The 26,826-nt window shown below is 41.8% G+C and overlaps 1 protein-coding gene across 1 annotated transcript in view; it reads left to right on the plus strand.

The window, feature by feature from the left end:
• Positions 1-9,685: 9,685 nt before the first annotated feature.
• TUT7 (terminal uridylyl transferase 7) overlaps positions 9,686-26,826 on the plus strand; it is a 34,106-nt gene continuing 16,965 nt past the window's right edge. The window contains exons 1-12 of the mRNA XM_050913588.1: positions 9,686-9,767; positions 11,837-12,340; positions 16,564-16,739; positions 17,309-17,425; positions 18,441-18,618; positions 19,071-19,159; positions 20,208-20,259; positions 22,044-22,113; positions 22,988-23,114; positions 23,865-23,984; positions 24,989-25,120; positions 26,452-26,632. Coding sequence (XP_050769545.1) covers positions 9,686-9,767; positions 11,837-12,340; positions 16,564-16,739; positions 17,309-17,425; positions 18,441-18,618; positions 19,071-19,159; positions 20,208-20,259; positions 22,044-22,113; positions 22,988-23,114; positions 23,865-23,984; positions 24,989-25,120; positions 26,452-26,632 — 1,828 coding nt within the window. The remainder of the gene's footprint in view (positions 9,768-11,836; positions 12,341-16,563; positions 16,740-17,308; positions 17,426-18,440; positions 18,619-19,070; positions 19,160-20,207; positions 20,260-22,043; positions 22,114-22,987; positions 23,115-23,864; positions 23,985-24,988; positions 25,121-26,451; positions 26,633-26,826) is intronic.

The raw sequence follows: 26,826 nt of genomic DNA on the forward strand, positions 1-26,826 counted from the left end.
TGTCTAGTAGGGGATGAAGAAGCTTCTCCTAAGAGGGAGCAGAAGAAAGAATCAGAAGAGACAGCCTGTGCTGCAGCAGAGTAGTCACAAGAACAGGAGGAGGAAGAGACTGAGATCATAAATGAGACAGAAGCCACCTGATCCCTATCCCTAAGTGAGCTGCGAGATATGCAAAAAGATTGTAGCCGTCAACAAGGCAAGTAAATTCTCAGCTGGTTACTCCAATACTGGGATATTGGTGCCAATAGCCAGGAATTAGAAGGTAAGGAAGGCTGGCAGCTGGGATCCCTTGCTAAGGATAAGGCCATTGACAAAGGGATTGGAAAAAGGGCAGAAGTCCTCAGTCTTTGGTGGCGACTCCTGTCAAGTGTGAAGGACAGGTATCCCTTCAAGGAAGAACTTGCAATTTCCTGAAGCACATGCACCACCATTGAGGAAGGTATCCAGTATCTGAGGGAATTAGCCATGGTGGAGGTGATCTATAACAACCTGGATAATGACCAGGCATCCAAAGACCCGGATGAAATTCGCTGCACACAGTCCATGTTGCTAAAGTTTATATGAAGTGCACCGATGTCATACGCAGCACCCTGGCTATAATGAGCTGGACACACATGGAGGCACCAACTATGGATGGATCGGCCAGACAACTCCAAGAATACAAAGATAATCTTGCTTCCTCCCTATGGGCCTGTGACTCAGCTGTGAAGGAACTGACCCACAAATTGTCCGAGCAATCTGAGAAGGAGAGGCCTTCCTCACCCACACCAACCAATGTCTCAGCTATTAAGAGTCAGCCTTTTTCTCTTCTAGGGAGAGGGTACCGGTGGCATACACCCTGTGCAACCCTGTGGTTCTTCCTGCATGACCAGGGGGAGGACATGAGGAAGTGGGATGGTGAACCTACCTGGAGACTAGAAGCTTATGAACAGGAGCTGCAAAGAAAAACAACAGCCAAGGCATCCATCCAGGAAAATTACTGCTCCAGTGTCTGTTGGGCAGAGTAGAAGTGCTGATCGCACTTTTGACCCTGATGAAGGGACTTCTGGTTTGCAGTTACAAAAATCGAGTAATGAAGACTCCAACCAGGAATAGAGGGGCCCTGCCTTCGGCCAGGTGGAGGAAAGGGACAACTGGGTTTACTGGACTGTGTGGGTTCGATGACCTGGCACATCAGCCCTGCAGGAGTATACAGCTCCAGTGGACACCGGTGCACAGTGTACTCTAATACCATCAGATTACAAAGGGGCAGAATCCATCTGTATTTCTGGAGTGACGGGAGGATCCCAAGAACCGTCTGTGTTGGAGGCTGAGGTAAGCCTAACTGGGAACAAGTGGCAAAAGCATCCTGTTGTGACTGGTCCAGAGGCTCCATGTATCCTTGGCATAGACTAACTCAGGAGAGGGTACTTCAAGGACCCAAAAGGGTACCAGTGAGATTTTGGTATAGCTGCCTTGAGTACAGAGAAGACTAAACAGCTGTCTAGCTTGCCTGGTCTCTCAGAGGATCATTCTGTTGTGGGGTTGCTGCAGGTTAAAGAACAGCAGGTGGCAATTGCTACCATGACAGTGCACCGGCGACAACGTCGCACCAGGGAGACTCCCTGGTTCCCATCCATAAGCTGATCCAGCAACTGGAGAGTCAAGGAGCGATCAGTAAGACTCATTCACCCTTTAATAGTCCCATATGGACAGTGCAAAAATCTAACAGAGAGGGAGGCTAACAGTGGACTATCGTGGCCTGAACGAAGTCACACTGCTGCTGAGTGCTGTCATACCAGACATGCTAGAACTCCAATATGAACTGGAGTCAAAGGCCACCAAATGGTATGCAACCATTGATATTGCTGATGTGTTTTCTTGATCCCTTTGGCAGCCAAGTGCAGGCCACAGTTCACTTTCACTTGGAAGGGCATCCAGTACACCTGGAATCAACTGCCCCAGGGGTGGAAACACAGCCTTACCATTTGTCATGGATTGATACAGACTGCACTGGAACACGGTGAAGCTCCTGAACACCTGCAGTATACTGATGACATCATTGTGTGGGGCAACACAGCAGAGGAAGTGTTTGAGAAAGGGAGAAGAATAATCCAGATTCTTTTGAAAGTTGGTTTTGCTATAAAACAAAGTAAAGTCAAAGGACCTGCAAAGGAGATCCAGTTTTTAGGAATAAAATTGGAAGATGGGCGTCATCATATCCCAATGGATGTGATTAATAAAATAACAGCTATGTCTCCACCAACTAACAAAAAAGAAACACAAGCTTTCTTACATGTCGTGGGTTTTTGGAGAATGTGTATTCCAGGTTATAGTCTGATCATGAACTCTCTCTATCGAGTGACCCAGAAGAACAACAACTTTGAATGGAGCCCTGAGCAGCAGCAAGCCTTTGAACAAATTAAATGGGAGATAGTTCATGCAGTAGCACTTGGGCCAGTCTGGACAGGACAAGATGTGAAAAACGTGCTTTACACCTCAGCCAGGGATAACGGCCTGTTGTGGTTTAAGCCCAGCTGGCAACAAAGCACCACGAGGCTGCTTGCTCACTCCTCCCGCCCCAGCGGGATGGGGAGGAGAAAATATAATGAAAGGCTCGTGAGTCGAGATCAGGACAGGGAGGGATCACTCACCAATTACAGTCACAGGCAAAACAGACTCGACTTGGGAAAAAGAAATCAATTTAATTTGTTACCAATCAAATCAGAGTAGGATAATGAGAAATAGAACCATATCTCAAAAACACACCTTCCCCCCACCTCTCCTTTCTTCCCAGGCCCAGCTTTGCTCCCCATACCTCTACCTCCTTCCCCCCAGCGGCGCAGGGGGGCGGGAATGGGGGTTGCGGTCAGTTCCTCACACACTGTCTCTGCCGCTCCTTCCTCCTCAGGGGGAGGGCTCCTCACACTCTTCCCGTGCTCCAGCGTGGGGTCCCTCCCACGGGGGTCAGCCCTCCACGAGCTTCTCCAACACAAGTCCCTTCCATGGGCTGCAGTCCTCCACGAACTGCTCCAGTGTGGGCTCTCCCACAGAGTCACGGCCTCCTCCAGGCCCAGCCACCTGCTCTGGCATGGGGTCCTGCACAGGCTGCAGGGGAATCTCTGCTCTGCTGTTAACCTCCACGGGCTGCAGGGGGACAGCCTGCCGTCTCACCACGGGCTGCAGGGGAATCTCTGCTCCGGCGCACCTCCTCCCTCTCCTTCTTCACTGACCTCGGTGTCTGCATGGTTGTTTCTCTCACATCCCATGCCTCTCTCTGCTGCAAATGTCCTTCCTTTTTTTTCAGTAGTCTTTCCCCTTCTTAAATATGCTATCACAGAGGCACAACCATCGCTGATGGGCTCGGCCGTGGCGAGAGGCAGGGCGGACTTGGAGCCGGGGAAGCTTCTAGCAGCTTCTCACAGCAGCCACCCCTGTAGCCCCTCTCCCGCTCCCAAAACCCTGCCACGCAAACCCAACACACGGCCCTACCTGGAGTCTCTGGCAGAAAGCACCCAGGGAGACTCGAGGTCTAGGGTTTTGGAGCTGGGGATATAGAGGATCTGAAGCCCGTTACACTCCAATTGAAAAAGAGATATTGGCAGCCTATGACGGAATTCGAGCCACTTCAGAAGCAGTTGGTACTGAAGCACTGCTCCTTTTGGCACCTCGATTGCCTGTGCTGGGCTGGATGTTTAAAGGGAGGGTTCCCTCTACACATCATGCAACTGATGCTAGATGCAGTAAGTGGGTCGCACTGATAATGCAACAGGCTTGAATGGGAAACCCCGACCGCCCAGGAATTCCTGAAGTGATCATGGGCTGGGCAGAGGGCCATAACTTCGGAGTGTCGCCAGAGGAGGTGATGCGTGCTGAAGAGGCCCCACTGTATAATAAATTACCAGAAAATGAAAAGCAATATGCCCTGTTTACAGATGGATCCTGTCGTATTGTGGGAAAACATCGAAGGTGGAAAGCTGCTGTGTGGAGTCCTACACAAGAAGGTGCAGAAACTGCTGAAGGAAAAGGTGAATCAAGTCAGTTTGCAGAAGTGAAAGCCATCCAGCTGGCTTTAGATATTGCTGAATGACAAAAATGGCCAGTACTTTATACTGACTCATGGATGGTGGCAAACGCCCTGTGGGGGTGGTTACAGCAATGGAAGCAGAGCAACTGGCAGAGCAGAGGTAAACCCTTCTGGGCTGCTGAACTGTGGCAAGGTATTGCTGCTTGGGTGGAGAAGCTGGTTGTAAAAGTTCATTATGTAGGTGCTCACATACCCAAGTCGGGCCACTGAAGAACATCAAAACAACCAGCAGGTGGACCAGGCTGCTAGAATTGAAGTGGCTCAGGTGGATCTGGACTGGGAACATAAGGGTGAGCTACTTATAGCTTGATGGGCCCATGACACATCAGGACATCTAGGAAGGGATGCAACATACAAATGGGCTCGTGATCAAGGGGTGGACTTGACCATTGATGCTATTGCACAGGTTAGCCATGAATGTAAAGCGTGCACCATAATCAAACAAGCCAAGTAGCTAAAACCTTTTTGGTATAGAGGACAATGGCAGAAATATCAATACGGGGAGGCCTGGCAGATTGATTATATTACACTACCACAAACCCGCCATGGCAAGCATCATGTGCTTACAATGGTGGAAGTGACTACTGGACAGTTGGAAACATACCCTGTGACCCATGCCACTGCCCGCAACACTATCCTGGGCCTTGAAAAGCAGGTTTTATGGTGACACGGCACCCCTGAAAGAATTGAATCAGACAACGGGACTCATTGCCGAAGCAACCTCATAAACACCTGGGCCAAGGAGCATGGCATTGACTGGGTGTATCACATCCCCTATCATGCACCAGCTTCTGGGAAAGTTGAATGATACAATGGGCTGTTAAAAATTACACTGAGACCAATGGGTGCTGGGACATCCAAGCATTGGAATACACATTTAGCGGAAACCACTTGGCTAGTTAACACTAGAGGGTCTGCCAGCTGACCTGGCTCTGCCCAATCAAAACCCCTGCACACTGTGGAAGGAGATAAGATTCCCATAGTACATATAAGGAACGGGCTGGGAAAAACAGTCTGGGTTATTCCTTCTTCAGAAAAGGGTAAACCTATTTGTTTAAGGTAAGGGTAAACCTTATTTGCTCAAGGACGTGGGTGCACTTGGTGGGTAATGCAGAAGGATGGAGAAGTACAATGTGTACCTCAAGGTGATTTAATCCTGCATGAAAATAATCCATGATTTGTGTTGTATGATGGTGTCGTGGTTTAACCCCAGCCAGCAACTAAGCACCACGCAGCCAATTCCCCCTCCCCCCTCCCAGCGGGGAGGGGAGGAGGAAAAAAAAAAAAAAGTAAAACTCGTGGGTTGAGATAAGAACGGTTTAATAACTAAAGTAAAAATAAAAATACACTACTAACTAAGAATAATAATAATTGTAATGAAAAAGAATACAACAACAACAACAAAAAAGAAATAAGAAAAGACAAGTGATGCACAATGCAGTTGCTCACCACCCACTGACCGATGCCAGAGCCGCGATCGCACCTCCCAGCCAACTCCCCCCTGTTTATATACTGGGCATGACGTTCTATGGTATGGAATACCCCTTTGGCTAGTTTGGGTCATCTGTCCTGGCTATGCTCCTTCCCAGCTTCTTGTACACCTGCTTGCTGGCAGAGCATGGGAAACTGAAAAATCCTTAAGTGCTACTTAGCAACAACTAAAACATCAGCATGTTATCAACATTATTCTCACACTAAATCCAAAACACAGCACTGTACCAGCTACTAAGAAGAAAATTAACTCTATCCCAGCCAAAACCAGGACAGATGGCATTGTTACATGACGCTGTATGTCACCACTGCTGTGGCTGGCATATATCAAAGGTATTATAGCAGGAACCTCTCGCTGCTAGCCAAGCTAGAGGCAAGAGGAGGAATTCATTCCAATGTTAAAACTTATGGCCTAGTTTTAACTAGGGACCTTTAACAAAGGGACCAGGGGTGGAGATTGTAATGGATATACCTTTAAATTGTTGTAACCCATGATTTGAGTTGCATGTTACAGGAAGTACTACAGCAGAAACCACCCGAACCAACGAAGGACGACCCTCACAAGAAGCAGTGCAACTGCAGCAGTGACCTGACTTGAGCTGGCTTTGGTGCCCAATAACTCCACAGAACACAGCACCTCTCCTGTCCTGAGCGAATACCATAACAGATGACCCCCAAAGTCATAGACCAAATGAACTCAATGAACATTTTATGGATATTTATGGACATTTCACAAACATTTTATGGGGAAAGGGGTGGTTAGTGAGGATGTGTTGCGATAGGATGGGACCCAAACATGATGTAAATGGTATGGAATAAGGGGTGGAGAATGTACTGGTTTTGGCTGGGAAAGAGTTAAATTTCTTCACAGTAGTTTGTATGGGGCTATGTTTTGGATTTGTGCTGAAAACAGTGTTGATAACACAGGCATGTTTTCATTACTGCTCAGCAGTGCTTACACAGCGTCAAGGCCTTTTCTGCTTCTCACCCCACCCCACCAGTGAGTAGGCTGGGTGTGCACAAGAAGTTGGCAGGGGACATGACACTGGGCCAAGTTCTTTTCAGGTGTAAATGGGTCAGGTCCACTGTCTTCAGGAAAATCTCACCGTAAAATATCTGGCAGAGTGGTTTTCTGATCTGCAAGTGATGCAGTCTTCCACTGATGTAGACAAGCAGCAACATTTTCAATACTTCTTAGTAGCTTTTCAAGCTGGAGAGTATTGCAACAGTGAAATGCTGAGGTGACAAAGACAGTGGGTATGGGGTGAGGCCCCAAGAGATGGCTGAGTCACAGTCAAAACAGGCACTCCACCTCTGCTTCCTACCACTCCTATGCCTGGGCAATCCCATCCCCATTAGCACCAGTATGGCAGGTTTCTGATCCCAAATTGGCCTAGTTTATCTCACGAAACCACAGAAAACCTCAATCTTTTTTTTCTTGGTGGGCAAGCTTTCCTAAAGGAAAACAGTATCTGTTGTACAACACAAAAAAAAGCTATTTAAAAGATGTACCAAATACTCGTTTGGGCTAAGTAAATGTAGTTACAGAGAAACTGGAAATACAATGACTTGCTTTAAGCTGGAGCAAAAAGTCTGTGGCAGATTCAAGGTCAGCGCTCAAGAAATTCCAGAGATTACATCTCTTCACATTCTGTGATGCCCTATACTGTGATTTGTTCTTGAAGTTCAGTCTTATCATTTTTATGTATCTGGCTCATCTTACTTGATTTAGTGAGTTGTACTTTTTTAATATTTTTCAATTTCTCTTTCCTGTTTTCTTTTATTCCAGGTAAATTTAGCAAGATCTGCTAATTCTGTTTCCCATTTCAGCATATTTGTATTCAGTACGCTAAGTTTACTTTTTCTCACAAAAGCTGACTAATTGTATCTTCATGCTACCTGTTTAAAAAAAAAATCTCAGCTAATCAAAGTTTGGGTCTTCCAAGTATCACGTGTATTTAGGACATGTGACCCTTTTAGCTCACTTCCTCTTGTATTTGTCTGATCATAGAAAATGCTAGTATTTAAGTATAAAATTATCCGCCAAGTTGAAATCTAAAACAGAATCTGTGAGCTTCATAAAAACAACAGGAATTTTAGTTTCAAAAAATTGACAGGAACTTGAGACAGTCTTGCATGGGTGCACTAGTGAGGAGCTTCCATAAGACCAAACATTCTTTGACCCACCGCAGTCAATATGACATGAAACGTGCTGAGCCTGCAGCCACTCAAACAATTTTATGTAAGAAGGAGACAAGACAAGGCTCAGAAACGTTTCTGTTTGGCACCCCAGCCACATCTGCTCACAGCAATGGTTTTGGTAAGTTAAGCTATCCTTCCATGCCAGGCCCTCTCCAGAGAGTGTCTTGCCAGGAGACTTTTCTTGTTTTGAAGGGGTCATAGAGGGAAAGGCAAAAGTAACTTCCAAGTGCTGATGCAAAGCAATAGGCCATAAAGCTATAATGTCCTATCTTTGAAAGGTACCATAAGTAATTTTGGGAAGTCTCTGCTATTTACCTGCCTTCAAAATCTGTATACTTGTATACGTTTTGCTAAGGAAGTCTAGATTGGAATGGGAAGGTGAATTCTCATGAGGAACATCTCATGAGGTGGGTTAAGAGCACCTCTTTTCCATAAACATGGATGCAAAAGAGCAGTAGGAAGAGACCTGCCTAAACTAGGCAGTAATTAGGTAATGAAGAGGGCATGCAGAAACAGGAGGAAGCTATAAGAGGAAGAGGCTGAGTGAGTGCAAGCAATATTCACAAAATACACAGGTCGCTTAATTTAGTGAGAAGGGTAATTTAGTGATAAGGGAAGTGTCCTGGTTTCAGCAGGGACAGAGTTAACTCTCTTCTTAGTAGCTGGTATAGTGCTGTGTTTTGGATTTAGTGTGAGAATAATGTTGATAACACACTGATGTTTTAGTTGTTGCTAAGTAGCGCTTATCTTAAGCCAAGGATTTTTCAGTTTCCCATGCTCTGCCAGCAAGCAGGTGTGCAAGAAGCTGGGAGGGAGCAGAGCCGGGGCAGCTGACCCAAACTAGCCAAAGGGGTATTCCATACCATGGAACGTCATGCCCAGTATATAAACAGGGGGGAGTTGGCCGGGAGGGGCGGATCGCGGCTCTCGCATCGCTCAGTGGGTGGTGAGCAACTGCATTGTGCATCACTGGGTTTCCTTTTTTTTCCCCTCTGCTTTTTTTTTTATTACTTTTCATTACTATTATTATATTTCATTATTATTATTATTATTGTTAGTATTATATTTTAGTTTAGTTATTAAACTGTTCTTATCTCAACCCACGACTTCTGCCTTGTTTCCCGATTCTCCTCCCGATCCCACCGGGAGCGGGAGTGATGGAGCGGCTGCGTGGGGCTCGGCTGCCGGCTGGGGTTGAACCACGACAGGAAGTAGAAGTTTTTCTTCTGCAGGAAACCAGGTACGTGCCCGCTTCCCACCTGCCCCGGGTTTTCCCACTTCCTGTAATCCCCGTTTCTGTTTCTCGTCATTTGCTCTGAACATGAGCTACTTCGGCTGGGGTGGTTAGCTTGGTGAGACATGCAGGCTACACGGGGCTGGGTTTGGTACCCAGCGGCATGGCAACCTCTTCAGTTCTCCAACGGACGAGCAAACGACGTCACATTCAGGGCCCATTCTGCTTATATTGTACTGTTTTTGTGATTGCTCATGCCAATCCATTTACTTACCATTGCATTTCCATGACCGCAGTGGACACGACAGACCTCTTCGGCTTCGTTGTGCTCCACAGAACACTGATTGCCGTGTTCTCCCCGCTGCGGGGGAGAACCTTCCACGCCCACTCGTGGGTCCTGCGTTGGCAGGGCTAGCCGTGACATAACGCCTTCGCCACCGGGAGCCTGCCTGCCTGCCCGGCAGGCGACCCACATTGGTACGCGGCTGCTGCGGTCCCCGCTCCGCCGCGGGTGGGACGCCGGAGGGGCAGGCAGCTCCGGGGGACCGCCTTCTCCCGCCCGCCCGGCCGCGGCCGAAGTCAAAGCTGAACCTAACCTACAGATCAAACCCTCAGGCCTTTCATAAACGCCCCGCCCTGCCCGGCCACGCCCCGGCGGGGGGCGGGGCCGGCCTGCCGGAAGACCCGCGCGGATGGGCCGCGCGGAGGGACCGGTGCCGTTTCCGCCGCGACACAATGGCAGGGCGGCGGTAGCAGGCGGGCCGTCGGCGGCCGGTGAGTGCCCTTCTCTCGGCGGGTGGTGGCCGGTGGCTGGGCGAGGCCTTCCCCGGCAGCGGGCGGTGTCCCTCGGCGTCCTCTGCCCCTCGCCCGCTCCTGCGCCTCCCTCCCGCGCCTGGGCCGCGGCTCGCCCGCCCGCGGGCTCTGTGGCTGAGGCGGCCGGGGCAGGGCCGAGCGGGGCGGGGGGCTGCTGCGCCACAGTCCCCGCCGCTGCCCTGCACCGGCCGCCTGGCTGTTCGCCCGTCTCCGCCAGGCCGTTCCCCGGGCCTTCGGTTGTTCGGGGGGTGGAGGGGAGGCGGGAGGGGGCCTGGGGCCTTCCTCAGCCGGTGGGAGGACTGGAAGGAGGGGGCCGGGAGCTGCCGCGTGGGAGCGAGGGAGCCCCGGCCCACTCAGTGCGTTTCCTGCCTGGTGGTGACGGAGGCCGGTATCGTAACACCACCATCTGCGTCCCGTTGGCAACTTGGCCGGCGCTGCCTGCTGCTTCTGGCCCCGCAGGGAACCGTGTCGTCCCCCAGCTGCGTTGGTGCTGGCCCTCCGGGGCAGCCCACCCGCTGCCGCGCCAGGCCAGCACCTCGCGTCGTGGTTGGGAGCCAGAGGCGAGTGTAAACTTTGACTCTCTGTTCCCTTCCAGTGCGCGGAGTGTGTCGTCATCCAGACTGGCGGCTGGGCGTGGGCGTCGCTTCTGGGGATGACTCTAAAACAAGCTGGTTTTAGGTCACTCAGAAATTCAGATTTGACAGCAGTTTCTTTCCTAAAATAGGAAGCAAGTTCACTTTGTGTGTTTGAAACTTTTCTTTCAGCTCTTAGCTGGAATAGCTGCATCTCCACAGTTGTAAACAACTGGCTATGAATTCAGGTCTTTAGGACAGGAATCCTACTTGTTTTGTCACTCATGTAAGAGCAAAAAAACCTCTTCTGCTTAAGAGGGGGATAAACACTAGAAGCCTCAAGCCTATAGAAAGCAGATACTGAGATGCCTAAGGGTGCACTTGGGGCTTGCAGAACTTTAAAAAACATTTAAGAAAATCAGGTACCCTGCTTCCATATTAAAGGCAACAGAAGGGCATTTCCTGCTGTTTAAGTGCTTCTTGTAAATGCCCTATATCCTTCTCTGCATCCTTAAGTACATATGTGTTTTTTGAAAGAGAAAACCTTTTTTGTTTGGTTGTATGTGGCTATATTTAAGTCATACAATATTCAGTGTCGATGTGAACGCTGCTGCTTATGTGCGTTTAGCCAGTTTCTTCCAGGTAGCTCCCCCTTTCACATGGGTTTATGCTAACACTGGAGTTACAGCTCCCTGGAAATCTTTTACAATAAGAACATGGACATGACCAAGTGGGGGGGAAGCGGGGGAGAGAGCAAATCGGCAGCCCAGGTGTTTTAGAGAATACTAAAATATGAAATATGACTGCTTAATACCGAGTAATGTGAGACCTCAGAATGCTGGTCTAGGTAAAATGTGCAGAGTGCACTGGGAGTGCAGCATTGTTTTGTAATCATTGTATCATATTTGCCTGACAAATTGCTACTCAACTTCTACATCTCTATCTCCTCTGATCACAATTTTCATTCTTAACAAGGTGACCAGTGTCTACTGTGGGGAAAGGGGAATATTCACATGATGTAGAATGGCTTTGGGGCCATCCTTGTTATTGCCTCCTACATATTCTACATGCTACAAAGTTCCTTCAGTCATTCTTTCAAAGCGTTCCTGTACTGAGCTGAGACTCTGATGTGGACTCTTAAAAGTAGTTATCTGTCCTAAAGGCACCTAGAACTTAATGCCCAAAAAAGCCATAGGCTGCCTCTGCATTTTGTGAACCCCCCATAGGTGTTAGACATTTTAAGAGAAGAAACCTAGCTGAGTTTTGAACTGCCTTTTGTTTGGTTGGAGCAAGTTTTGCTTTCCACCAAGACTTGCTTGCCTTGATGGTAGTACAGAGCCAGGGCTTTGATTGTTGATACTTCCATAACAAATAATAACCAGTGTTTATCGCTTGATTAATTTTAAAATAAAACTTTTAACTTTTTAATTTCTAGGTAGGAATCTGTAAACTGAACAGCAATAACCATAGGAGATGCTGCAAAACCTTTCTTTGCCAAACAAAATAAGGAACAGGAGATTTTATATCAAGAAGAATTAAAAGGAAGTCCCTTACAGAAAGACTGCCGAGTCATGGAGGAATATGGAAATGGCCATAGAAATAAAATAGATACCAGCCTGCAAAAGAAAAAGGGAACACCAGGTCACTACGGAAGCAGTCCCAGGCGAGGGCCACGTAGTGTTTTGAGTAGCCCAAATTCGCTTAAAAACACAACTTACAGTCAAGAGTCAAAGTTAAATGATACCCAGAGAGACCAAATGAAGAGGTGGGTATCTGATGACCACCGTGTTGCTTCTGACAGCTGGAGAGAGTACCGATCTGTTGCCTGGATTCCTGTGCATAGCAGGACAAGTAAGGACTCTTTTCATGAGGTTGAAGGTGCTGGAAACAGAAATGTAAGACGACAACTTCAGGAAGACTTAATGAGTGAAGACATGCCAGGCATGCAGAAAGGAAGCTCTGGTAATCAACATGTTTGTTTTTACATAGCTATCCAGTAAAGTAGCTTTCTGTATGTGTGTTTCTGAAAAGTAAAATTTCAAGATTCACTGTTAAAGCAAAAAATCATTTTTGTTCTGTCATATAGTGCAAACTATTGCCTGTACTATACTGCAGCACTTTAAACAAATTGTTACAGTGAACGATACAGAACTTGTTTTATAAATTGTGTTGTCTGTGTAAGTTAGTTTATAAGTGGTAGGAGTAAGCAGATAGCAACATCTGTGTAGTGTCCCCGTTTGCAGTTTTCCAGGTACAATTTGATTGAATCTGTCAAGGCTGATAGTTTCAGTTAAGTTGATACAGGTTAAGATTTTGGAGCCACCAATGAAGTCTGTAACAACATATCTTAATAAAGATTGAAAACAATGCCTCGTAGGTACTAGCAACAGTAATACAGCAATAACACAAAACTAATTCTCCATGCATATTGAACTGCTCTATGGGTAATTGGTACTAACAATGAGAGTACAAGCCCTAAGTATTGAAATGCAAGGAAGAACAGGCTAAGGGAGGATAAAGTGATCAATATCATAAGATCTTCATTGAATCAAAGCAGAAAGAGGAAGCTTTAAAGAACAGGATATAATTAGATAAAAGAAGAAAGACTAAGGCACAGCTGAGGTGCTGCTAACATGGAACAACTGCCTGTTAACAAGAAATCTGTCTTGTTTTAGTTAAGTCTGGGGGCCAAAGACAGTATTGATCTGCCCCTCTGCTGAGAAGGAAAGCTGTTGCTGGTTGATACCAGGAAGTCCAGGAATTAAATGTCCTTTGCCTTGATATCAGCTGTCACTAAAAAGATAAACTGTGAGCAGGTGCCCAGTGTCTCTCATTGTTAGAAGTAAGTTGCACACTTGAGCTCAACCTCAGATGAGGAGGGTGCAGAGTAGAATGCTTTCGCAAGTTTGTTCTCGAATTTGCTGGGTCTAATGAACTTTTTTCTGTGAAACTTCAGGAACTCACTGAAGTAGATTTTTGGAACCACCGGCAATCATACCTGAGAACTTATTCAGGAGAAGTGAGCTACTGGCATATAGGAAAGGGCAAGCGTCTCTTAAAAGTGGAATTAAAAAAATGGTACGCAACTTTAATCTTGGGAATTCGTTCTGGAACAAATAATGTAACCTACTATGAGTATTTGAAAGGTAACAAAGAGATGAGTAGCAGTAAACATGGATTTTTCAAGAAACAAGTATGCCAAGTCCTTCTAATTTATTTCTTTAAAATAGTGATCAGTCCCCTGTGGACATGGGAGAAGCAGTTGGTAGATACTGCTGGTACTAGTACTGTAGTACTTCAGACACTCTTGCATGACAGTTCTGTAAGTAAACTAGAGGAAAATTTTCTAGATTAAATTAATACAAGAGACTTGCAGAGCTAATTAGATGACTATACTCAGAAAATACTTAAAGATTTTGTCAAAATGATAGGAAGCATTGAGCAAGCATTTATGAGGATTCTATTCTGTTCAATGTTTATTACACTGTTCTGATGATGAGTGAAGACAGCATGCTTATTAATTGTATGCTTTTAAACTTGAATATGCTGTGGAGCTGGTAGGAACTGAATGCAGAAAAGCAGGAAGGTCAATTAAAATAACTTTGCACAACTGGAGAAATGACCTACATATAGGATGAAATACAAAAGCCATATGCAAATGCCGTGGTTTAAGTAGGAATGTCAACTGTACAAATAAAGGAGGAAAAGTTATTATAAAGTAGTATTTTTTTCAGAGAAGAATCTGAAATCATAGTGAATCAGAAGATGATAATGAGTAGTCAGTGTCATGGTGTTGTGAGGCATGAAGACAGACTCGCAGCCTGAAGTATTCCTTTTTCTGTAAGTCTTTGGTAAACTCAGTTGCAGTTCTCTGTCCAGCTTTGGCACCCCGCTTGAATGAATAAAATGGAAACAGTCCAAAGAAGAGCAAGAAGAATGCCAGGGCACATAGGAAACAAACTACACAAACTGTAAACAATCCCCAATCTTTCTGCAAAAGGAAAGGGTAGGGAGGCGTGGTAACAGTCTTCAGCTGTCTAGAAAGGTATTAAAAAGCTGATGTAGTAATCTGGCTTGTGTTGTTCCAATAGATGGGATACAAAGCAGTGGGCCTAAAATTGAGCAAGAAGGGTTCAGGTGAGGAATGGTAAAGCTAGGGAAGTACTGGAGAGGTTGTCTGGGCAGCTCATGGAGTACCTGAAGGCCTTTAAGAACAGGTTAGGTGAGCATTGCTCAGGATTGACAAAGTTTATTTCGTCCTGCTGCGAAGCACAGGCATGGCATAGCTCACCTCTTGACATCCCTTCAAAAGCTCTAATTCTATGTCAAGTAGCAAACAATTACTAAAAATGTTTCTTTTAGCATTCCTTTTACTTGAAATCTTTTATGTGGTTGTCCCTTTCCTTTACACCTTTTTACTGTAGCTCATAAGGAAGCAGTTTACCAAATTTCTGAGGCACTGATTTTTCTGCAGGAGCTTTAACTTGCCTTTAGTACTTTATTTAGTCATTAACCTGTAATTAGATTGCCACTACTGTAACTACCAAATATTAGAAGTATTTATTTACTTTGTAATTTTTTTTAAGTCACTGAGTGGTTACAGAACTGATTGGTAAGTAGGTAGTTGTCACACACTTTCCTCCAAAGACATTCATTTAATACACGTTTTTCTCCAAGTTCTGTCTATGCTGATCAGTAAAAATGTAGTCACACAACTGTGGCGGGTCTTAGGAGTTTGAGCAGGAGAGTCATCATGGAAAATGGAAGGGATGTGTAAAGTTCAGAGACTCAGACTTCTGTTTCTGCTCCTTGGAGCTTCCTTTGGAATACTGTCCCTGCAACCTATTAAGCCTTAGTTCTGTTTATTCTAGCTTAAACTTGTGCTGCTGCTGAAAGAGATTATATTACCATTCTTGTCCTGGTCCTGTTTACAACACTGGCACATGCATGCTGCTTAGTGAACTGAATCAAACAACTCATTGAAAATACACAACCAGGTTGTTTCCCTTTAGCCAATTATTAGAGACAAAAATTGCAGTCACAGGAAAGAAACTTTGTAAATATATTTGGTAGAGCAGTTGTGTTTTATCTTTTCTTTTTTTTAATTATTGCAAGTGAAAACCTCATGCTATGATAAGGGTTTTGGAGTCTAAGGTAGTTGCATAAACTTTCTCAGAAGCAGAGAACTTTAGAAATTCCCTGCATCTGGACATCCTGTACAGCTGTTCAAGTGAAAGATGTGATCTAAAGTCATGTGTGAAAATCTGGCCTGTGTATATTCATTCCCGAGATTATTTTTACAGGTATTCTTTGGACCAGTAGCAACTCCTGCTTCAAAATGATGACAAAGTTTGCTTAAAAGTAGAAGTGGTATTTACATTAATTTGTTCCAGAACTTTTGCTGTAAACATAACAAGCTTTCTAAGCATGTTTATTCTGCCAGTTTTATAGCTTTATTAAGCAATGTGTGCAAATACTTAGCAAGTTCATTATTTATTGACTTACATAACCAATAGGGGTTGTGGGGGTTTTTTTCATTTGTCTTTTTAATAATGTGAAGGCAATACTGATCCATATGCTGGTTTAATTGAAAGGCAAGTGACATTAACAGGCAGTTATTACTGGTGGTAATATATTGTTGTATGTCAGCTTAGCCATGACAGTGCTATATCATAGTGCTGTTAGCTCTTACAAATCATTCGGATTGACCTACATTCACTAATTCTGTGGTATTCATAGCAGTCTATGGGTCAGTTCACTTTCTAGCTTGTTCATCTATGTAAGCCTGACCAGGCATCCTGAAACCTTTGGATATATTCTACCTTTTCATTATAATGACATACAGGTATGTCTGAACTAGGCAGTGAAATCTATTGTATTTAGTTTTATTTTTTTGCCAGTTTTAACAAAGCTATCTAAATAAGGTCGGTGACTTCAGTGGGACAAATTAGTGGTTTTTAGTAGTTTGGAACAAAGGTACTATAGGTTATGACATAAATATACACTCTTGCTACTATCAGACTTGCACAGAACAGATTATGAAACCGTGCAGGGTAGATGATTTGTATCTTCTTTGACTCGCACAGAAGTAGAATGGTAATTAAAGAAAAAAACAAACAAAATGCAAAATGCTGTGTGGTACTCTGAAGTTATTTGACATATTTGCTCTCATAACTCTTTATAAGAAATGAAGAAGCTTAGGAAACCAAGAAGATCTAGAAGAACTAGAAAAGATGAGTATGATCAAGATGAAGTGGATGGTCCAGTCATAGATGAATCTGTGCTGTCGGCAAAAGAACTTCTAGGGTTGCAGCAAGCTGAAGAACGATTGAAGCGAGACTGCATTTATAGACTGAAGAAGGTGCCACTGTCTTTACTTGTATAGTCCTCCTATTTTTTTTGTCTGTAAATACAATATAGAGGGTACACTTTGAGCAATTTCTCTGACTGTAGCTAGAAAGTCTAGTTGTAGAATTGATGTAATGTACAAAATGGGTGCTGTTAACGAATTGTCAAGAGAAGGCAGGTTATCCTTTGTTTTTTTACTGTAATACATCTTGGTTGGCAGCAATTTAAGCACAAAAAATGGCTGCTTCTTTAGTTCATGAATTAACATCAGATCACTAGATGCTGGGGCAGTGGACCAGAGAAGTTTTATTGTATGTTTGTTCAGTCAGTGTATTCTTCCGTGGGCATTGGGTATTTTCCACTGTAAAAGACAAGGTGTTGGGCTTGATTGACCCGGTACCACCATTTGTCTGGCATTATATTTGATATGCAAACTTTTTGACTCTAAAGATGGAGTTAGGAAAGCTAAAGTGAATATTTCTGCATTTCAGTGTTACAGTCATTCAACTTAGCAAGGGTATTGAATGAAATGAAGGTAACATCTTTCTATATTTTAGGGTTTTTTTACTATCTTTATTTTAGCAACCTCGAAGCTACCCATCAGCAAAATATACCTGCAAATTGTGTGATGTTTTGATTGAGTCGGTGGCTTTTGCTCATAAGCATATTAAAGAGAAAGGACACAAGAAAAGTCTAAAGGTGAGTTAAGGACAAGAAAAAGTATAAAATGCAAATTTATGAAACTGTCCACACCCTACTAATGACAATGAAACTGCACTGCTTCTAAAATCATTCCGCATTTATTTTTTACTGTGTTTGAATCTTCTTAAAAACTATTACTTAGTGATACTGGTAAAAAGAGTAAACTTGGAACCTGGACTTTGCTTCTGCCCTCAGCTTTGGAATTTCATTTGTACTTTTTCGTGCCTATTATTATTAAAAGAAGTCCTCATTTAAAGTGTTACTCAGTAATATTTTGTTCCTGGTGATTGAAGGATAATAATAAAGCTGTACCAACTGACTCTTCTGTTTTGCTGTTCCATAATTCTTCTTGTAGACTAGTTATATGTATTCTTCTTGGTGTATATTTCATTGGCATATTTCAACAATGAAGAGTTTTGATCAAGTCCAGAGCAATGAGGAGTAGCAATAAGCAAATATAGTTGGTATGGCAGAATTAGGAATTATAACGTATATGTCAGGGTGAAGATCTCAATTCAGAAATACTGTAAGGATTAAGAACTTGTGGAGTATTACAGACTTGTTTGTATCTAAAGGAAATAGATTTGTTTTGAACATAACCATCAAAATAACTTCCAGCATAACCTCAATTTTACTTTTTTTTTTAATTTAATATCTTCTGTTCCTTCTACTTTGTCAGCTTGAAGTGGACAAAAATATTTGTCTTCTGCAGGTTTTCTATTTTTTCCTCTTTAACTCCTACCCTTTCCAACTTCATAGGTGATGAAAGAATTGATGACTTTTTTTATGTTCCAAATACATGTATATATACCTCTGCACATTACTGAAGGCTCCTGGAATATCTAATTCTTTATACCTGTCACAGTTTCTCTCTTGATGTTCTTGCTTCCAATTACCTCCATTAGCTGGAAAACCAGTGGTAGTGTTACTTGGGATGAGTAGCAGGCATTTATTCTAGCACATTAAGCAACTCAAGAAAATCATTAAAACATCAGTCTTACTATATTTAAAGGAAAAGCAAGAAGAACAGCTGCTCACCGCTCTGCCTCCCCCAACGCCTTCCCAGATACGAGCTATTGGTGTTGCTGTTGAAAATGTAGTGCAGGAGTTTGGCTTAAATAATGAAGATCTAGAAGAAAGGCTCAACATTAAAACAGTGATGGAAAACTTACTGCGTCAAAAATTGCCAGGTACTATTTGCAATTTGTTTTAAATGTTAGATATGCCAACTTAAAAAAAAAAAAAAAAGACAAACAACAGCTCATAAAGTGAAAACTTAATTAAAAAACCTTGGCTAGCTAAATTCTAAAACAGTATGTTTAGTTACTAGTCTGTTGAACGACATGATGTGGCAATGTAACCCTGTATCAGAATTAAATTACAATGGTGCTCACGACGCAAACAGACCTGTAGTAAAAAGTGAAGATGAACAGGACACGGGGCATTTGACCTTCATGATAAGCCTTTACTAGCAACAGCATGGAAGGCAGGATTTACTAACGCAGTTTTGTGCTGTTGGAAGACCCTCCTTCATTTCCTGCACCACTAGGTGCAGGTTTAAGATCTACTGACAGTGCCGTAAAGCAGCTACAGACTTAGAATTAGGCATAGAGTAAATGCAGTATAATTCTTTTTGTTGCAGAGTGCTCATTAAGATTGTATGGCTCCTCCTATAGCAGATTTGGTTTCAAAACTTCAGACATAAACATAGATATCCAGTTTCCTGCCAATGTAAGTAAGACCATTTTATTAAGTATGTCTTAAGTCGTTTAGAATGTTTGCACCTTTATGTAGATTATAGTTTAAATATAACTTAGTGTGGTAGTAGCACTTTTTATGAAAATGCATTGGGTAAAACCAAGCTATCACATTAAAATATTCTTAAAATAACATTCCTTGCTTCATACACCAGTAATGGTCAGGCAGTATAATACAGCTTTGTGTTTTATTGAATCATCCTTCTGAAAAACTGAAAACACTTAAAACATCTGTACTCCTAGCAGTTCTGTGAGACAGATCATTATTTATCTTCTCTTACAGCTGGATTAAATGACACTTCCAAGATCTTGTTTCTGTACTGATATATGCACATCAGAGTTTTTGATTGCTAGATTATGTTTGAGCCGCAAAACCATCTTACGTCATTTAGATGTGAAATAATTTAAAGTCTTGATTTGTCATGCTAGTTGTTTCTATACATCTTTGTGCTTGACCATTGAAAAGAAATTAAGGACTGGGAAAAGCTATTGATTCCATAGTTAAATTTATTCATGCTGTAGTTGATTTCGCAGTGTCATAATTAAAATTTAGCATTTCCTCTAGGAAAAAAAGATGGAAATGGTGTAGTGAAGAAGAAGGATCCAAGTTCATAAACTGCATATAATTTAAAAAAAGCTATGATTCCAATCCGACATGAGGTAGATCCACTATGTCAGAAGGCAATCAGACTTAAGCACACTGAAATAATATTTCTGTTGGTGTTTTTTTCCATGACCAAGTGTTTAATAGAGGTAAAAATAGCTTTACTTACAGTTACCCCAGGATTATTGTTTTTTCGTTCAAAATAAGCAGAATTTGTGTTCCGTTTGGTAGAATTTAGCGATAGCCAAGGACTAAGAGAAGTTTTTTTTCTCAGTTGCTGTTATTTTGTTTCCTTTGTGCTGCCCTCCGAGGAAGAAAAACAGAAGTGGCCTAGGGGCGATGTTTTAAAATTTTTTTTAATTGTGGGAAATCACCTTTTTGACAGCTATGAAAACAGCTCTATTACTTTTATTGACAGATGACTCAACCAGATGTTCTCTTACTTGTGCAAGAAAGTCTCCAAAACAGTGGTAAGAAAAAATTGCTGCCTTCTCAATCCCATTAAACTGTTACTGCTTAGTATTGTTGAATAACACCTCTGTTGAACCAGTAAACCACATGCTATTCTTTTTTTAGAAAGATGTGAGACTGAAAAATACTGCAGGAAATAATACATTGGCAGAACTAACTTTGGTTTGGTATTCAGTTTTATGACTACTGAAGTCCCATTATTTGCATTGATATGAGAAATTCCTAGTGGGAGGTTTTCTTCTACATTATAAGTGAAGATGTCATTAAACTTAAGGTAGACTGTGCTGCCTTTCTTTCCCCAGACTGCTGTATTAGCCATGTATAGAACAGAAAGTAGCCTAAGCTCTTCTAACATGTGATCAGAAACTTGTTAATGTACTTTCAGTTTGTGGTCTCTTTTCCTATAATTATGTGCACATGCCTGTTAGTGCAGTGGGGCCATGTACAAATGACTGCGTACAGCCACATGGTTTTTTTCAGGTAATGAATACAACTCTATGCGCTAATACAGGGAAGTAACATTTAAGATCTTAAAAAAAATGCACTTAAACCAATTCAAGCATATGCAGGCAGAAAATGAAAAGATGGGAAAGAAACTCTGTCTTTTTAAACACAGATTGCAAAAAGTAGCTTTACTACTTTCTTGCCTTGCTTTATGCCCACAGTTAGGAAATCAGACTGTATGGTTCCAAACATGTATATTAAACATGCATATATTTCTTGACCTAGATTTTTCTCATTGCCACCCCCACCCTCATTGTATGTGCATCTTCTTGTCTGGTAGAATGACCACTATCGTCTTTGAGAACAGGGTTATTGTTCAACCATACTGGAGGAATGAAGACCCAGATCCCATAAGAAGTTAGGATCTTTAATGTGTTTTGAAAGCAAGCAATATTTGCATTAACATCTTGTGCAAAGCCTTTTTCTGTGAGTCAGAAGATACAGGAACAGAGCATTAGGTGTTTGAGGTACCCCAGTAGCAAGAGCAAGATGTTTTTCAAAAGTCAGGTGTCCAAATGGCTAGGTAACATCACGAAAACCTTGTCATTTCAGAATTTTTGAGTTGAATATCTAAAATTGTTTCATAGTTTCCTCTCTACCTGGCCCAGTGGAACAGTGAGGCATCAAAAAATAAGCCCAGTTTGGATCAATAAACTCCACTTGGAGAAAGGACTGCAGTGGCATCCGTGCTTTTTCACTGTTAAGCTAAAACGTAGCTTGATTGTATTTGGAAACCTATATAAAGAACAAGAGGAAAAAATTAAAAATTAAGCATAGCAAGAAGACATTACATCATGTCAGTAAGCCTGTTCTATACTTCTATAGAGCATTTCTAGATTACCAGGGAAAATAAACTTGGATTTTTTTTTTCCTGTCTAGTACTGACGTAATGCTGTTTTTTTTCATCTTTCACACTAACATTGTTTTACAGATGTCATTCGTCTGTCTGTATGCCTGGGTTACTGAAGCCAGCACTTAACCAAAATATACCTACTTAATTTTACCTACAGTGTATATGAATTTTGAAAAGTTCCTTTTTTCTTGAGTATATTCTTAACAATGCTTATCATAGACGATACTCTTCCCATCACATATAAAAAACTTGCTTTAAAAGAGTGATAGGATTAATCTATCAGATGTACTGAGTTATTTGTCTCAAAATTAGTCATTTTATTAAGAAGTTGAGGTTCTAGCTGTACTCTTCTAGTTGCACCCAGTTCAACATTTTTTGTCAACACCATGCTTAACATGGCTTCTTCTTTTTCTTTCTCCTGCCTAGAATCTTTTGCGGAAGTTGATGCAGATTTCCATGCTAGAATACCAGTGGTGGTGTGCAGAGAAAAGCAAAGGTCTTGGTTGTCACTTTGTGTGTTCTAATAGTATATAGCAATGTAAATTATATGTACCAACATCTGAAAAAATGACGTTTCTGTACTAAATTATTACAGTTCCATGGATCTTGAAACACAAACTAACACTCATGGGCAAGTCATTCCTAGCCTAGAATAAGAGGGTAAGGGTTGTTCTGTCCTCAGCTGTGTATTTCCCAATCCCTTCAACCATTATGGCTTCCAGCATGTACCCTTACCCCTCCATTTGGAATAACTGCTTCAGCAGAAACTTGTCTTCCTTATAGGTAGTGTAGATACCATATTAAATTATGGATTTATATAAGGGCAAGATCAGCTTGCTTAGCTTCACTGGTATTTTGAGAACAAGTGAAAGACATTTTATTTGCCCATTTAATGGATATCACTTAAGATTCATGAAACATTCTATAAACAGCTACTGATACAGAAATATTACCACTTATTTGCTGCTACCTTGATCTTTCAGTGTTTGAAAATATTTCTTGTGCTGTGGAAACAGCATAAGAAACTGTTTGCTGATGGATGTGGTATGGGAAGATGTTTTTGATTCATGAAGGAAATTAGTACTGTAACTTTTTTTCATTCAGTGACTTAATGTCATTAGAAACAAATACTTAAATTTGAATTGTATTTGAAAACACTTACAGAAAAATTATAGTGCATGTATTTGCAACCTAACCATAAATCAAATTGGGTTTCCATGCTTCTTTTAATGTAGATACAGTGTCTTTGAGAGGCTGTTAAGCCTTTCCTTACAGCCTTCTGCTACACAGTTTTGTGAGATGTTATTTGACCTATGGCTATTCTTACAAAACCTCCAAGATCTTTTACTTTGTTTCTTTTTCGGTTTTAGTGGCCTTATTTGTAAAGTGAGTGCAGGGAATGAGAATGCTTGTCTGACAACAAACCATTTGGCTACACTTGGAAAACTGGAACCTACTGTAGTACCTTTAGTGATTGCCTTCAGGTACTGGGCAAAGGTAAGAGTCATTTGTATTCCCCCATCTGTGAATAAATATTAAATGAACATTGATATTATGCTGGTAAGACTGTAGTTATAGTTTAGAAAACAGTTGTTGAAACTGTCTTCAGAAAAAGAGTTGGAAAAAGGATACTTAAATTTTTTATAAACTGTAAGTTTTATAAATGATATAACTATCATTTGTGTGTTATAATGTTCCACTAAATTTCAAAAGTGGAATTTTAAGCTTCAGCCAGTGGCATGCAGACTGTAAGTATCCTGCTCTGTTACCAAACAAGTCAGAGGAATGTATATGAAATGGAATTACCAGTTTCCCATAAATTTAATCCATCATGAAAAAAATGAAAGGAAAAAGCCGCTTATTTCCATATGTAGATGAAAACTTTCTTGTGAATTAAAATAACTTGTTCCACAACTTTGTGTGCCTGCAATTAAAATATGATTTAAGAAAAAGATTGGTAAAATTTTAACTTGTACTATATCTACGTAAAATGAGTCATCATTTTTGCAAATGTGCTGTATGCTGTCTGTTTTGCCAGTCTGCATCCTATGGCTCTTACACTGAAAATATGGTAATAACATGATTCCAGTAAGTATGCAGGCCTTGAGAACAAAGTCCATCTTATAAGAGCTCAAAGATGTCTGAGCTTCTGTCAGTATTTTGTGACAGACTTCTGAACAGTAATTAAAAGAATATTTTTCACGGTATCACTTGAAACCTTAATGACTACACAATTTATTTTTACAGTTGTGCTGTGTTGATCGTCCTGAAGAGGGAGGCTTGTCACCTTATGTGTTCGCTTTAATGGTTATTTTCTTTCTACAACAGAGGAAAGAGCCTTTTCTACCTGTGTATTTGGGATCATGGGTATGTGTATTAATACACTGAATAGTATGAATGAGAGGACCAATCACTTGTGGTGGTGTGTAACCTGTCAGCTTCTTGCTATTCTGAGCAAGCCATAAGCCAGCCATTTCCACAGGAATTCAGAAAGAATGTGAATTCAGCCAGACTACACCTAACCTTAGTATGCTTGGCTGTAAGGATGCAATATACAATCCTAGTCATTGAATTAAGTGCTCTGTTTTTGTGCCATTTTTGTGAGGAAGGGGAGCTGGGCATTGAATAATGCACTTCATAACAATCTACTTCCTCATTTCTTCAGCCTTTCTTCCAGACTCATGAGAACTCTGAATTCACATAGCTACATCCCAAAACAATGTCTTGGATTTTGACATCTAATTCTTCAAAATGTAGACCACAGTTGGGGAGCATGCTGGTGTGATATCTGCCCGAGGGATCAGGCTGGGGTTTAGAGCATGTATTTCTTGGGTTTAGAAGCCGAAATGCATCTTAATATCAGGAGTTGTAGTATGGACACAAATCCAGAATCCAGTTCTCCAGGACACATTCAGGTGTTATATTCATCGCACCCATTTCTGTTCTTAGTCACCTGTTATATTTAGTGTGCATGTTCCAGTTTCCATAACCAATTACATGGGCCTTGCAGTTAACAGTTTCCTTCAGTATATGACTGACTCATTCCCAAAGCCTCTCCACTCTCTATGCTGCATGAGAGAAATGTCCTATAGTATATGGCCATATAATTAAAAAATACATATTTATGCTTGTGTAATGTGCAAAGACAAGGTTCTATGACATAGGAATACCCTTCCAAAAGCACTGAACTCTTGAGAGCTTTTTGTAGAGAAGTATAGCGAGAAGAGAGAAGCAGATTGGGGCATATTCTAGGCCTGGAGCAGCTATTTTTAAACTTTACTCTGTTTTAATTTGGCTTACAACCATGGAGGAGGTAAGATTTAAAGTTCACATGATGTTTAGCTGTGTGTTTCTTTTTCTGTTTCCTTTAGATTGGAGGATTCTCATTAAACAAATTAACTAATTTTCATCTAAAAGAAGTTGAGAATGATGCTGTGGTTTGGGAGCATAACCCCATTGATGATTCTGATTTGCCACAAGAAACTTTCCCTAGAAGGGGCAAGGTCTGAACTATTTAATTTACTTCTGTAGTAGTCTAGCAGTCATTGCTGTTCTCAAAAAAAGAACTATTTTCTATTTTTGTTTTGTGTTTATGTTGCAAACCCACAAGCTGAACTAAGAGACTGCATGACTGCTTGATACAAGGCTTACTATGCTTACCTCTTGGTGCTAAGAAGCTAGCAGGAAACTAGGTGTTATTTCAAACTCTTTGATAAGACCTTGGATTTTAATCTGTCAGGGAGAATATAGTTTATAGAGTTGAAGCAGTTTTATCTCAGAATTAGGTTAAGCACATGAAAAATATTTCCTCTTAGTTTTGAACCGTTCTTACTAATTATTTATTTTATAACAACTTTGCAAGAAACAGTATCACTATATGATTGCATGTTATGACAGTTAACAATACAGCTGTAGTGGTTTAACACCACTCAGCAGCCAAGCACCATGCAGCTGCTCCCTCGCTCCCCCCCCCCCGCCCTGCTCCCAGTGGGATGGGGAGGAGAATCAGGAAAGAAGGTAAAACTTGTGAAATGAGATAAGAACGGTTTAATAACAATAGTTGTAATGAAAAGGAATATAACAGAAAAAAGAAGAGGGCGGAAAAAAGGGGGAAAAAAAAAAAAATCCAGTGATGCACAATGCAGTTGCTCACCACCCGCTGACTGATGCCAGAGCCGCAATCTGCCCCTCCCGGCCAACTCTCCCCTCTTTATATACTGGGCATGACATTCTATGGTATGGAATATCCCTTTGGCTAGTTTGGGTCAGCTGCCCTGGCTCTGCTCCCTCCCAGCTTCTTGCACACCTGCTTGCTGGCAGAGCATGGGAAACTGAAAAGTCCTTGGCTTAAGATAAGCGCTACTTAGCAACAACTAAAACATCAGAGTGTTATCAACATTATTCTCACACTAAATCCAAAACACAGCACTATAGCAGCTACTAGGAAGAAAATTAACTCTATCCCTGCTGAAACCAGGACAACAGCTTAGGCTTTTCTAAAAAATAGGCTATATAATCCTTTCTGTCCAATTAGATTAGATGTGATATTTTCTTGGAAATTTATAAATGGCTTATTTAAGTGTTTATGCCATAATTGTTATTAATCATTGATGCTATTCTTTACCATTGCTGCAGTCTTTCATTTTGAAGTTTTATAATCTGAGTTTATATTATCTCGTCTGATTTTTTTAATTGCAGTTTTTATTGCAATTGCAGGAGTATAGAAGCAACTACAAATTTTGTAATATTACATTACAGATGAAATACAAGGAAGTGTAACAGCTAAGCACCTGTGCATTAAATATTATTTAAGCTTTTCTTCTGTAATTGACAGGTTCCCTTAGTATTTGATTCAGGACAGCAGTGTTCAGCACCTGCTGGTCAGCTCTGGCTAGAACTGCTTCGTTTCTATGCCTTGGAGTTCAATATGGCTGATTTGGTTATTAGCATACGACTCAAAGAAACAGTGTCTCGTGAATCAAAGGACTGGCCTAAAAAGCGCATTGCTGTGGAAGGTATATCAACAAACTTCAAAGAACTGTTACTTTAATTTTCTAGGGTACTGTCTTGGCTATTGACAGTGTGTGTAATAACTTAGAATTTTTTAATATTGGACTGTGATTCCCAATAATATAGTAGAATATGTTTTGAAAAAAATCAATTTAATATTTGTCTTGGGTATTTTTTTCAACGTTATCAAAAGTAATTA

This window comes from Gymnogyps californianus, chromosome Z (assembly GCF_018139145.2).
Source record: "Gymnogyps californianus isolate 813 chromosome Z, ASM1813914v2, whole genome shotgun sequence".
Lineage (NCBI taxonomy): Eukaryota > Metazoa > Chordata > Aves > Accipitriformes > Cathartidae > Gymnogyps > Gymnogyps californianus.